The following is a 13252-nucleotide window of genomic DNA, read 5'->3' as shown; positions in this document are numbered from 1 at the left end:
GAACTCCTGACCTTACGATCCACCCGCCTCGGCATCCCAAAGTGCTGGGATTACAGGTGTGAGCCACCACGCCCAGCCAGTATTGATTTTTAAAAAGAATAGGTTTGGCCAAGTGCGGTGGCTTACATCCGTAATCCCAACAATTTGAGAGGCCAAGGTGGCAGATCACCTGAGGTCAAGAGTTCGAGACTAGCCTGGCCAACATGGTGAAACCCCCGTCTCTACTAAAAACACAAAAATTAGCTGGGCGTGGTGGCGGGTGCCTATAATCCCAGCTATTCAGTAGACTGAGGTAGGAGAATTGCTTGAACCCAGAAGGTGGAGGTTGCAGTGAGCGGAGATCGTGCCACTGTACTCCAGCCTGGGTGACAAAGCGAGACTCTCTCTCTCAAAAAAAAAAAAAAAAGAATAGGTTGGGAAAGCAAACTTAAAAATTTTTTTTTTTTTTTGAGATGGAGTCTCGCTCTGTGGCCCAGGCTGGAGTGCAGTGGCGCAATCTTGGCTCACTGCAACCTCTGCCTCCCGGGTTCACGCCTTTCTCCTGCCTCAGCCTCCCGAGTAGCTGGGACTACAGGCGCCCACCACCACGCCCGGCTAATTTTTTTTTGTATGTTGAGTAGAGACGGGGTTTCACCGTGTTAGCCAGGATGGTCTTGATCTCTTGACCTTGTGATCCACCCGCCTTGGCCTCCCAAAGTGCTGGGAAGCAAACTTAAAAATTTTTAAACATTTTCTTTGGTCTGCTAAATTGGTAAAAATATAAGTTTATTCTGAAGCCCTCATGCTTGTATTAGCTTGAAGAGCTATCAAAGATGAAAGGTTTGGAGTCCTAGATTCATAAATAGATGTGATTATTCAATTACTTAAAAATATTACTATTGCTAGAACTCATTGTTACACAAAAATATTTCCTGCTCCAAGTATTCATAATTTGTGTGAAATGAGGCTAAATGAATCTCTATACCAGCTGTTAGTCTCTTTCTGAAATAATAATCAAGCTAATGAGAAAATGCAGTCCATGGTCTTCTGTATTTTTCCTTCTTTTCATATATACTCCATTAAGACAGAATTGGAATATTTTGATGGTGTCACTTGTGATGCCTGGTGTAGAAACTTGGACTAAATATCACTTGTGACTTTTTTTTTAATTTTAATTTTAATTTTTTTTTTTTTTTGAGACGGAGTCTTGCTCTGTTGCCAGGCTGGAGTACAGTGGCATGATCTCAGCTCACTGCAACCTCCACCTCCCGGATTCAAGAGATTCTTCTGCCTCAGCCTCCCTCCTGAGTAGCTAGGACTACAGGCGAGCACCACCACACCCAGCTAATTTTTGTGTTTTTAGTAGAGACAGGGTTTCACCACACTGGCCAGGCTGGTCTCTATCTCTTGACCTTGTGATCTGCCCACCTCGGCCTCTCAAAGTGTTAGGGTTACAGGAGTGAGCCACCGTGCCCGGCCAGGATTGTAAATCCTTAAAGTGTAGGGGCTTAACCTTAACCCATCTTTACAAACAGCTTTGATACGGAGCCTGGCACACAGAGAACTCAAGTGCTATCTGGATAAAAGAAATGATTAGCAAGGCCAGAAGTCCTGTTGCCCAATACCTGCATTTTTTTGCAGGCAGGTCTTCACTCCAAGGCCTTTTTATCCACCTGCTTGCTTCCAGAAAGTCCTGCGTCCCCTTGAGGGCAGGTTTGTCCACAGGCTTGGCTCTCACACTACGCTGCACTTCGATTTACAATAAGCACTTGAAGAATGAGTGCTGAGGGCACAATGGCAATGAAGCATCATCTCTTTACAAGTGAGGGATGAGGCATAAGATGTGCTATACTGCTCAGGCCCAGAATGGAACCCCATGTCCACAATGGATTCCCAATTCTAAGAAGGAAACAGAAATGGAAACCATACATGGAAGGGTGCAAAATAGTTAAAGAATTGGCTTATGTTGGATTAAATATTCTGTAAATTTTGGCCTCAGGAAAAATTACAGGAACTATTTGAAATATAAAAGAATAATGTATGAACTGAGATGCAGTAACTTGATTAAGCTGTGAATTTACACATTTATAACCTGAAACCACCATTACAACATATTTGTTTGAAAAAAAAAATCAAAACTTGCTGACTTAGTTAACCCTTTATCTGTTTTTGCTGAGACTTAAAGTATGGTGCACACATCCACCAAACCACCCTATGAAATGCAAATTAACTCAACCTCTGTATTTCAGCATTTCCTGAATCACCTAATATCACTGAGAATAGCCAAAATATTACTTTTGATACTTTTCCTTATTTGAAATTCCTAAAAAAGGTTGTGAGAATGGGAAGTAAGGTGGTGACCTTACTTCAAAATCAATAATTTTGAACTTACTCTTTATAGAGTGTAGTTTTCTGATATTCCCCCTTCCTTCCAGGAGAATCAGGACACACATATATGCATATATGTGTGTGTCTATTAGTATGTGTGTTACTATATTTCTTTTGTAAACCAGATAATACATAACCTTTAAGAAATATAGCTCATCAAGCCAAAAAGTGGAAAAGGTGTAAAAGACCCAAATGTCCATTAGCTGATGAATGGATAAATGGAAAGTGCCAAATCCAAACAATGGAATATTATCCAGCCATAAAAAGGAATGAACTACTGATAAATGCCTCAGCATATATAAATGCCTCAAAAATATTATGCTAAGTAAAATAAGCCAACACAAAAGGCCACATATTGTATGATTCCATTTATGTGAAATGTCTGGAACAGGAAAATCCATAGAGACAGAGAGTAGATTGGTGACTGCCAGGAGCTAGAGGAAGGGGGAATACGGAGTGACTGCTAATGGGCACAGCACTGCTTTTGCGGATGGTGATAATGTTCTGAAATTAGATAGTGGTGATGGTTGTACAACTTTGTGAATATACTAAAATTATTGAAATGTGCACTTTAAAAAGGTAAATTTTATAGTATGTGAGTTATATCTCACATTTTTGAAAATTAAAAAATATGACTAATCACAAAAACAACTAAAGTTCTGGTGAATTTTAAGTAGGTCACTGAATTTTGGGTGAGTCTCAGTCTTGTCATCTCTAAAATGAAGAATTAGGGTCAGATGCTCTCTTTCATTCTAGCTTTAAATATTAGTGATTCTACTTGGAATATGATAGATTTTCATAGCTTGGGAATCTCTTACAGTAGAATCTTTGCCTATTGTCTGAAATACAGAACTGCAAGTAGAGATGCCTATATTCCGTCCTTGAGCAAGTACTGCCTGACTGCCATGAAGCATGTCACTTAAGATGTCGAAACCTTTCCTAGCAAGCAGACTCAGATAAAAGCAAAACAAAACAAAGAGAAGAAGATGTCAAAACCCAAATATTAGGTTTTTCTTTTTATTTTATTATTATTTTTAGAGATGGTGTATTGCTTTGTTGCCCAGGCTGGGCTTGAGCTCCTACAATCCTCTTGCCTCAGCCTCCTTAGTAGCTAGGACTACAAGTGTGTGCCTCTGTGTCTGACCTGTTTGTTTTTTGTAAGGGAGTAAACATTTCTTTTTATTTGGATAAGCTTTATCCAAATAAGTTGGATTTCCTTTATCAAGTTAGAAATCCGACTCCTTGATAAAACCAAAGATGCCATTAGGATAAAAAGCAGAAGCACTGCAAGCCAACATAATTCAGTTGGCCAGCTCCTAACATTATACAATAGGTTTTATCTAAAACAAAAGTTTCCTCTTACTCAAAATGAGGGCAGTTTAAGTAGTCATTTCTACCCCATTTTTCCTGAGTTTCACGTTATTTCTTTGATATTTTTGTAATATTTCTGTTTTAGGCTATTCAAACTACTCAACTGCAACAATTGCTGTCCAACACTAAATCCCATGAGGGTTTGTACCTATTCTAAATAAGCAATTGGTTCAAGTTACCAAATAAAAATGTCAGACAACCCAAGCTGCAGAACCAGGCTGACAGCTAACTCAATGGGACAAAAGACAGCTGCAGAGATGTGACACAAAAAAGTTTCAGGCTGTTTCAACTAAAGAATGAAAAGGAAATAAAACCACAATTGAGATATAGAAGAACATCTAGTGTTTGAACCAATTGCCAGTAGGCATCTAATTCAAATCACTGAATAAAACAAGCAATCCCCAAAGCCAAATAGAAGCATCACAATAAATCATATGAGTAGACAAGGATATAAATTGGGCCCTGTGCAAAGAAAATCCTTGTAGTTTTAATTGAGTCTTCCCTAGACACTCCCCAACCTCCTCTACCCTCAATTTTTGCCATTTTTTGACAACTCCGTTCTTTATCAATCTGTTAGGAAATCTTGTTGACTCTACCTTTAAATATACAGAGAATTAGAATACTTCTCACCACCTCTACCACTAACAACACATAATTTTTTCTTACTTGAATTATTGCAATGGCCTCCTAACTGATCCCCCAATTTTCAACCTTGCCCCAAATACAATCTCTTCTCAAAAGCAAGTAGAGTGATTCTTTCAAATAAGAAGGCCAATGATGTCACTTCTTTGTACAAAACCCTCTAAAGATTTTCAATTTCACTCAGAGTAAAAGCCAAAGCCTTTACAATAGCCTGCAAGGCCTGATAAGATCTGGTTTCCCATTTCCTCTCTGGCTTCAGGTCCCATTACTCGCACACACAGGACTATGTACACTTCTTCAAATTTGTGCCCCAGGGCCTTTGCTCTTGCTGTTCCCTAGTTACCTGCAGGGCTCGCTCACCCTGTTAAGAAGCCTGTTAAAATGTCACCTCATCAAAGCCTACCCTGATTCTCACCCTCGCTCCTCAGTAACTGCTTCATTTTTCTCAATAGCACTTACCAGCCTCTAATCTCTCAACTTACAGTTTTCTCATTTACTTTCTTTATAATCTGTCTGCCCCCAGTAAAATATAAATTCCATGAGTCTTTTTACTTACTACTGTATCTCACCACCTAGGACAGCAGATGCTCGCTAAATGTGTGTTGCGTGAACTCACCAGTGTCTCCCGGGTCAGTGCTCTGAAGAAATGTACGGCAGCGCTCCTTGTGCTCCTCAAGGGAACTTCTCTGCTTGTAACTCCTTCCACAAAACTCACATTTGTATGGTTTCTCCACTAGAAGGAGAACATAAGGCACATCTGTGACCCTCAGGGGTTCCATACAGGTCAGGTATTGGGGCTCTGTGACAACTGTTCACTAGAAATGAGACTGCTGAGTGAAGCCAGAGTATTTGGATACTTTTGAATCTATATTGTAAATTTGGTAAGCTTAAATAAGGTTATGGTCTATGATTAATCATTATGTCAGAGTATTCTTTGAAAGGGTCGCCTCCTATCACAAATGGAAGAATTTGGATTTAGTGATTACTATTTAGCATAGTGTTTTGGCTCCAGGTCAAATCTTGTTTTCTTTGGGAAAAAAAAAAATACGGCCCTTTTATTCTTCGAGGAGGTTGATGTGCTATAAGCAATGAAACAGGACAGGATTCCTTAGTTTGGACATCCATCTGGCTGTAAGTAGAGATTGCTGTAGTTTGTGGGAGTTAGAGAAAACTGATGGCCTTTTCATAACATTGACATATTTGGATAAATTTAGTTCATCCTTGCCACGTGGCTATAGCAAAGCCTAGGCTAAAACAATAAAAACTGAGCTAATTAAGGATTTTTTTGGTTTTTTGTTTTTGAGACAGGGTCTCACTCCATCACCCAGGCTGGGGTGCAGTGGCTCAATCACAGCTCGTGACAGACCCAACTTCACAGGCTCAGGTGAAGTCTTGGCCTCCCAAAGGCCACTCTGGTCTCCCAAAGTGAGAGGATTACAGGTGTGAGCCATTGCACCCAGCCAGGATATTTTTGAATAACAGAAATAAAAATAGGCCAGGCACAGTGGCTCACACCTGTAATCCCAGCACTTTGGGAGGCCAAAGTGGGTGGATCACCTAAGGTCAGGGGTTCGAGACCAGCCTGCCCAACATGGCAAAACCCCATCTCTTCTACAAATACAAAAATTAGCCAGGCACAGTGGCTCATGCCTGTAATCCCAGCACTTTTGGAGGCCAAGGCAGGCGGATCGCGAGGTCAGGAGTTCGAGACCAACCTGGCCAATGTGGCGAATCCCCATCTCTACTAAAAATACAAAACTTAGCCAGGCATGATGGCGCGCACCTGTAGTCCCAGCCACTCGGGAGGCTGAGGCAGAAGAATCACCTGAACCTGGGAGGCGGAGGTTGCAGTGAGCTGAGATCACGCCACTGCATTCCAGCCTGGGCGACAGAGCGAGACTCTGTCTCAAACAAACAAAGAAACAAACAAAATTAGCTGGGCGTCGTGGTAGGCATATATAATCCCAGCTACTAGGGAGGCTGAGGCAGGAGAATTGCTTGAACCTGGGAGGCAGAGGTTGCAGTGAGCCAAGATCACACCACTGCACTCCACCCTGGGCAACAGAGCAAGACTATGTCTCAAGAAAAAAAAAAAAGAAAAGAAAGAAAAAGAAATAAAAATGAATTGTAAAAATGACCTCGTCTAAATGTCTAAGATGAAGGAAAACTTTCATCCATACAATTCATGCAATCTTTATTCTGCCAACTCCCCAAATGCTTTATTGCTTGAAATATGTAAGTAATAACTTCAACTATCTGTGCAAGCCTGGTCTTTCTGATTGTTGATAAAATATACTCAATGCATTTGTCAGTTTTAGGGGCTAAAATTTTTATTTTCTAACTCCTCTTGCTCTGTTTAAAACAGAGGCTTTGGGATTTAAAGCACTAAAAGATCCTTATGGAATCCTAAATTAAAACAAATGCAGGTTTGCTAGGGCTAAAAATGTTATGTTTCTGCATAAATTGGGTTCTCTGGAATCTGTCTTTAAAAAGCCTACTATTGTTTCTTACTTGAAAAAGGCAACAGTAGAGAACTATTCTAATTTTTTCAAACCAAACTCATCCTTAATTCATTACTTTGAAAAATGAGTTGTAAAAGAGAGAAACCCTTCATTTGCCAGTTATGATCTCTCATGGTGGGTTTTGTTGGGGCTGACTTCTTTAATCCTAGTGGCTGAATTATAACAAGTTTTGAGTTTGGGGCTAGGTTTTAATCAAAGCAGTAGATGTGAACTGACATGAAAACAAATCTTTTCTTCCAATTAAATTTTGCCAGATAACATCAAGAACATGAGGTCCCAAATTTGAAAATAAACTCAGTCTTATTTTTCTAGGAAGGAAATTCTAAATCTTGAAAAAAAAAAAAAAAGTATTATCTTGGTCAAAATAAGGAGTAAAAACATCAAGACAGCACATAGCTTTTTCCAAATTCTTACTGTTGTTCATCTTTTAGAGATTTAAAATAAGTAGGCTGGCTGGGCATGGTGGCTCATGCCTGTAATCCCAGCACTTCGGGAGGTCAAAGTGGGAGGAATGCCCGAGCTCAGAAGTTTGAGACCAGCCTGAGAAACATAGTGAGACCTCATGTTGATTTAAAAAGTGGGCCGATCAAGAGGAAAGTTGGATTTAAGAAATTTATCCCGAATGGCCAAAAAGTAGCCATCAAACAATGATTTATATCCAAATTACAGTTTTTCATAATTTACAAACTGTACATCATTTGCTTGTTTCGTCTTTTGAATGGAAAGAGTGTGTGTGTTAGGAAAACAATCTAATAAAGTTTACCAGAAGAAAATACTCACGGCTATAATTTTCTCACAAAAATTAAGAAGACATTTTTTATAGGGTGGGCTCTTCCTGTCTGACTGTGTTGTTCTCCAGGGGTGCAAGGATGGCGAGGAGATGATCATCTCCACTGAGGCAGACGGAGAGCAATTAATGCCTTAATGGCAGTGTAATTAGCCCTAGAGGTCTCTGCTGTTGTAACCCTTCAGAACAAGAACGACAGATTGAAACCTTCCTACTTAACTCTTTCTAGTTTCCACATTGGGCTCTGAGGAATGCAGTTCCTAGACATGGAGTGCTCATTTCTCTCACTTACCAGAATGTGTCCTAAGATGCCCTGTGAGCGCATCTCTTCTTTGGCATGCATAGTTGCAGAGGTGACACTTAAAAGGTTTTTCCCCTGTGTGCAGTTTAATGTGGCGGAGGAGGTTACCTTTCTGAGTAAAAGATGCCCCACACTGATTACACTGGAATGGGCGTTCACCTTTAAAAAGGACAAAAAAGGAGATTTCTGATCACAGGCAAGTGGAGAAACATACGCACAGATTAGATGCCTAGGGCAAAAGCTCATCTTTTAGACAGTTACTGTTCACATTGAGATCAGTTTGGAGCTGCATTTCAAGGCAAGCCTAAGACTTACTTATGAAATCTCCTCTTTAGAAGAGAAAAAGCACCCACTAGCAAGGCTATTTTAGGTATCATATTGAATCAGAGCAAAGAAACAAGAGTAGCTCTAGAAGTGCTTTCTAGATCTAAGTTTTTATATTACTTGGTATTCCTTTTTTCTTTTTCTTTTTTTGAGACAGGGTCTTCTTGCTCTGTTGCTCAGGCTGGAGTGCAATGGTCCCATCATGGCTCACTGAAGCCTTGACCTCCTGGGTTCAAGTGAGCCTGTTACCTCAGCCTTTAGAATAGCTGGGACTACAACTGTTTGCCATCATGCCTGGCTAATTTTTTAATATTCCTTTTAAATTTAATCTCTTTCGAAAAAAGAGCCAGAAACTAAAGTCCTTACAAGGTGCTGAGGGCTAGAAATTCTCCTTTTTAAAGTCTTCATATGAGATGCGGAATGGAATCAACTGGCTCAAGTGCAGTGGTTGTGTTTGTATGCATTTCTATAGACTGCCTGTTTATTGTCTGAAGATACATTATTTTAAACTGGAAATAAAAACTATGTCCTTTCATTTACCAAATTTGAACCCAATACAATAAGAAGATTTGCTCTTATTAAAAATGTTATGCAAAAAATATACGAAAGATGGCTAAGAAGCAAATCACACAATTCAACTCCTACTTAGAAACTGAAGAAAAAGTATTTGGCTGACCTAGAACACTGTGCTCTCTACAGTCTTTTTTTATTCATAGCATTTGCAATATGTTTGCCAGATGCATGGTGAGGCAGGAATAAAAAGCACTGAGTAAATGGCAATGCAGAGAGAGAGAGACACATCAGCATTATAGCAAAAATCAATGAAAGTAACCAAAAGTTCCAAATTCCACCACTTCATTTCTCACATGGCTGCATTAGGATAGTTTTCCGAAGAATGAAAAAAGCAGACTATTTACCAGTATGGCTTCGCTTATGAACCATTAAGACATTGAAGCTGATGCAGGATAATCCACACACATCACAGTTCATCTTTCCACTGGTTGGCCTGCTACTATCAAATGAGACAACATGTCTCTCCAACTTAATGTTTTCATATTCATTATATTCTCTTGAATAGCTGTAAGGGATTTCAGGCTCTTCTGCATTTCCCATGGGCTCTGGCTTTAAAACATTCTCATCTCTTTCACTGTATTCATCTTTCACTTTCATTGAATCATCTGCAGGGAAGAAAATGCAAGAAATGAACAATGACTGTACTTGAAGCTATCAAAGCAGCTCAAACAGCAGAGACCCACAACTGACAATTAAATACCAAATGAAGCTAACAAAACACTATACCTCTACAAAACAAGAAGGCACCATTAGCATGACCGCACGTTATTTAAATTTAGAACCACAGTCAGAGGAAAACACACATACTTACACATAAAAACAGACGATAGTGTTTTAGGCTATCCAGAAAATTACAGATAATAGATTTTAGCTAAGTTTGCTCAAAGTGGCCATGAAACAAATATTGAGCAACTCTTCTCCAGTACTAGGGGAGAGGAAGGGTTCTCAGATCTAGTACTGTTTTTGGTGGCTGCAGTTAAAAAGGCAAGGTGATGTACTCTTAGGTTTCAAGGAGAAAATATTGTTTGAATCCTTCAAATGCATGCAATGTAAGCCATTCAGATTAAGAGTTGAATAGTTAACGTAGGTTTTCTAATTTTAAGCCACGCTTTGCCTCTTCCCCCTCCACGTATATGAATTGCTAAAACACATCTTATCTCTGTCTCTCTTGGAGCTGATAAAGGCGCAACACTGACTGTAGAGGAAGCTGTCAGTACTAATGAAATAGTGTTGAGAAAGACAAAAGGAAAAGTTATTCTTTCATATAACCTAAGGAGTTACTTTCATTGACACAGGTAAATGGGGCTCAATCTAAATAAGGGGAAGGACCCGTAGGTCCCAAGTTAGGGAGGACTGAACTCAAGGACTCAAGGATTGTGTGATAGGACTAGATAGGAGAGGAGGGACTGGCTCAAGTGAGTTGGCTGACCACGTACTGTCTTAAGAGCTGCAATGTAAATAAGTGAAATTTAAAAGAACAGCTATCATACTCTTCATGAAGAGTCTAAGAACATATGAAGAATGTGGGAAAAATATGAAGAACATAATAAAGAAGCAAATTTATGTACTTGCACTGACACTAGTAAAACCTAAAAATTTGCCTGATGTAAGAATAATAAACATTTGTAAGGGAGTTGTCATATATAAAATATGCTACATAAATGCTTACTTTTTCAAACATTGGTCCTTAGAAATCGAAAGTTGTACCTCCCCATGAGGAATCACAAATCAATGGAGTGAGGGCTAGAAGGGAATTTAAAGGTCCTCTAATCCAACCCTCTTGTTTCTCAGATGAGGAAATCTGGGAGCAGAGACGTTTTCAGTCATTCGTCGAAGGTTACATGTCCAGTTACTGGCAGAGGTGTGATTAGAATGCAAAACCTAACCTTGAACTATGAATTACTTGGATTCGACCTCACGCACTAGACATATGAGGCTAAGTGGATTCTTACCAACTATATTCCACACCCTCCCATCAATGGTGTAAATGTTAAAACCCAAAACACTCTGAAAAAAAGATATTTTAAAAAACTACATCCCTTCCAAAAAACATCAGTAAGTGTTGCTCCTCTTGCCACACAGGAGGAAGTACAACTGCAGCTGTGCCTGGCTTGCTACCTTGAACCCAAGTTTCAATTTTCACTTCTATCAAGGTTACCTTTCATCTATATTAACTGTGTTTGCTTAATAGAGCAAGACAGGGCCTAACCACCATCAGAGGAGCCAGGGCTGCCACACCGTTCCACTGCTTCCTACCACAGTTCATGGTTCACAACGTTTCACTCTTTGACTAGCAAAGAAGTAGGACTGTAGGATAAGTCCAACATGTTTCAAATTTGCCCACCGTATGGATCTGGGTTATATAAGAAATGATATCTGTTTCCTACTTGGAAAGAGGTTCACTTCCTTCTTTCTCTGGATAGGTCTTACCTGCTTTCAAATGGAATTTGTTTGCTTAAGTGTTTTTTTTTTTTAAATTTTTTTTAAGAGAAGGATGCACCTGAGGCTTGTACCCGCCTCCCTTCCTCCATCACTCCAGCTGCGGGTAATATCCCACCAAAGCTTGAGTGCGCTTCAGTTTGCATGTAGGCGTTTAAAAGAACCTCAACGGAAAATTTCAGCTACTGAAAACCAAAAACAGCAGATAGAAAAGGCCAGCAGAAAAGGATTCTTTCCATTTTGGTTAGAAAATGTGAACATGACCAGACTCAGGCCACACTCCATGGTCACTGAACTTTAAAATGTAGTAAGATCAATGTGCTGGGTCTTTCTGAAAACAGAGGACATAAGAGAGCTGCTCCTTTCCCTCAGGATTTTGGCTTTATTTGGTCTGACCTGGAACTCAATACTACACCATCCTGGCTCAAGAGCAGATCTTAGCTTTAGTCCTTTAGGAGTCAGCTGTAGAGCAAGGAAGACAGTATTTGAGACCCAGGGATATAAGGACACAGGGACAGGGTATTAGAGAAGTCCTCTGGGCTTACATAGTTGCTGGTTTGCCTCTGGAGTCTTACCAGTTTTAGATGAATGACTTCGATGACCTCTCTACTTGGTTACTGGAGATTAGTAATTTATTTTTATTTTATTCTATTTTATTTTTTGAGACATAGTCTTGCTCCATTGCCCAGGCTGGAGTGCAGTGGCACGATCGGCTCACTGCAATCTCTGCTTCCCAGGTTCAAGTGATTCTCCTGCCTCAGCCACCCAAGTAGCTGGGATTACAGGCATGTGCCACCATGCCCAGCTGATTTTTGCATTTTTAGTGGAGACCGGGTTTCGCCATGTTGGCCAGGCTGGTCTCGAACTCATGACCTCAACTGATCCACCCGCCTCAGCCTCCCAAAGTGCTGGGATTATAGGCCTGAGCCACCGCGCCCAACCAGATTCTACTTTATTCTAATATTCAACTCTGTTACCTTCTCAAGGTAAGTCATAATAAATTGTTGGCCAGGCATGGTGGCTCTCGCCTGTAATCCTAGCACTTTGGGAAGCCAAGGCAGGTGGATCACTTGAGGTCAGGAGTTTGAGACCAGCCTGGTCAACAGGACGAAACCCCGTTTCCACTAAAACAAAAAATTAGCTGGGCATGGTGGCTTCTAGCTACTGGGGAGGCTGAGGCAAGAGAATTGCTTCAACCTGGGAGGTGGAGGTTGCAGTGACCCGATACTGCACCACTGCACTCCAGCCTGGGCACAGACGCCAGCTCAAAAAAGATAAATAAAATAAATTAAAATCTAAGGTATGAATGAGATTCCTGAGAGATATTAGGCTTAGTACTTAGCCTCCAAATACAGTCCACCAAAACCAGGAAAGGCACAAGCCTGCTCTAATGAAGGGATTCATCCCATTCCCTGAAAGACTTATTGGAGCAGAGAAAAGGGGTGCTCTACTTAGAAAATGCTATTAGAAAATACTAATGAATGTGTCTAAAGTCAAACTTGTCATCATTGAACCCAAACTTGCTTCTAATTTATGACTTATTTTTGTTGACAAATGGCATCACCCTTCTTCCAGTCTCCAAGTCGTGAAACTGTGGAACCTTTTCTCTTTCAATCTCCACATCAAATCGATTTCCAAGATCTATCAACTCTATGTCTTCAGGCTCTCTAGGTGCCAACTCCTCTTTTCCTTTCCTTCTGCAATTTGGTTTCACCTTTCATCACATCATACTTAAATTCATCCTCTCTCAACATTCCTTTCTTTCTTTTTTTTTTTGAGACAGAGTCTCACTCTGTCGCCCAGGCTGGAGTGCAGTGGTACGATCTCGGCTCACTGCAAGCTCTGCCTCCCAGGTTCAAGCGATTCTCCTGCCTCAGGCTCCTGAGTAGCTGGGATTACAGGTGCCCACCACCATGCCTGGCTATT

General features: G+C 40.4%; 1 protein-coding gene across 8 annotated transcripts in view; it reads right to left on the bottom strand.

Annotated features, from left to right (window-relative positions):
• IKZF3 (IKAROS family zinc finger 3 (Aiolos)) overlaps positions 1-13252 on the bottom strand; it is a 95624-nt gene that overhangs the window by 19139 nt on the left and 63233 nt on the right. For 2 of the 8 annotated variants that reach the window (XM_011929874.1, XM_011929875.1), the window contains 3 exons: positions 9232-9492; positions 7982-8149; positions 4997-5113 (listed from right to left, as the gene is read on the bottom strand). The exons of 2 other annotated variants lie outside the window; for them this stretch is intronic. In XM_011929874.1, the coding sequence (XP_011785264.1) occupies positions 4997-5113; positions 7982-8149; positions 9232-9492 (546 nt within the window). The remainder of the gene's footprint in view (positions 1-4996; positions 5114-7981; positions 8150-9231; positions 9493-13252) is intronic. 4 more of the 8 variants (XM_011929877.1, XM_011929876.1, XM_011929878.1 and 1 more) reach the window with 4 other exon arrangements.

Source organism: Colobus angolensis, unplaced genomic scaffold (assembly GCF_000951035.1).
Source record: "Colobus angolensis palliatus isolate OR3802 unplaced genomic scaffold, Cang.pa_1.0 Scaffold83, whole genome shotgun sequence".
In the NCBI taxonomy this organism is placed as follows: Eukaryota; Metazoa; Chordata; class Mammalia; order Primates; family Cercopithecidae; genus Colobus; species Colobus angolensis.
Note: the sequence above shows the minus strand (reverse complement) of the source record. Positions and strands in the feature narration are given on the sequence as shown.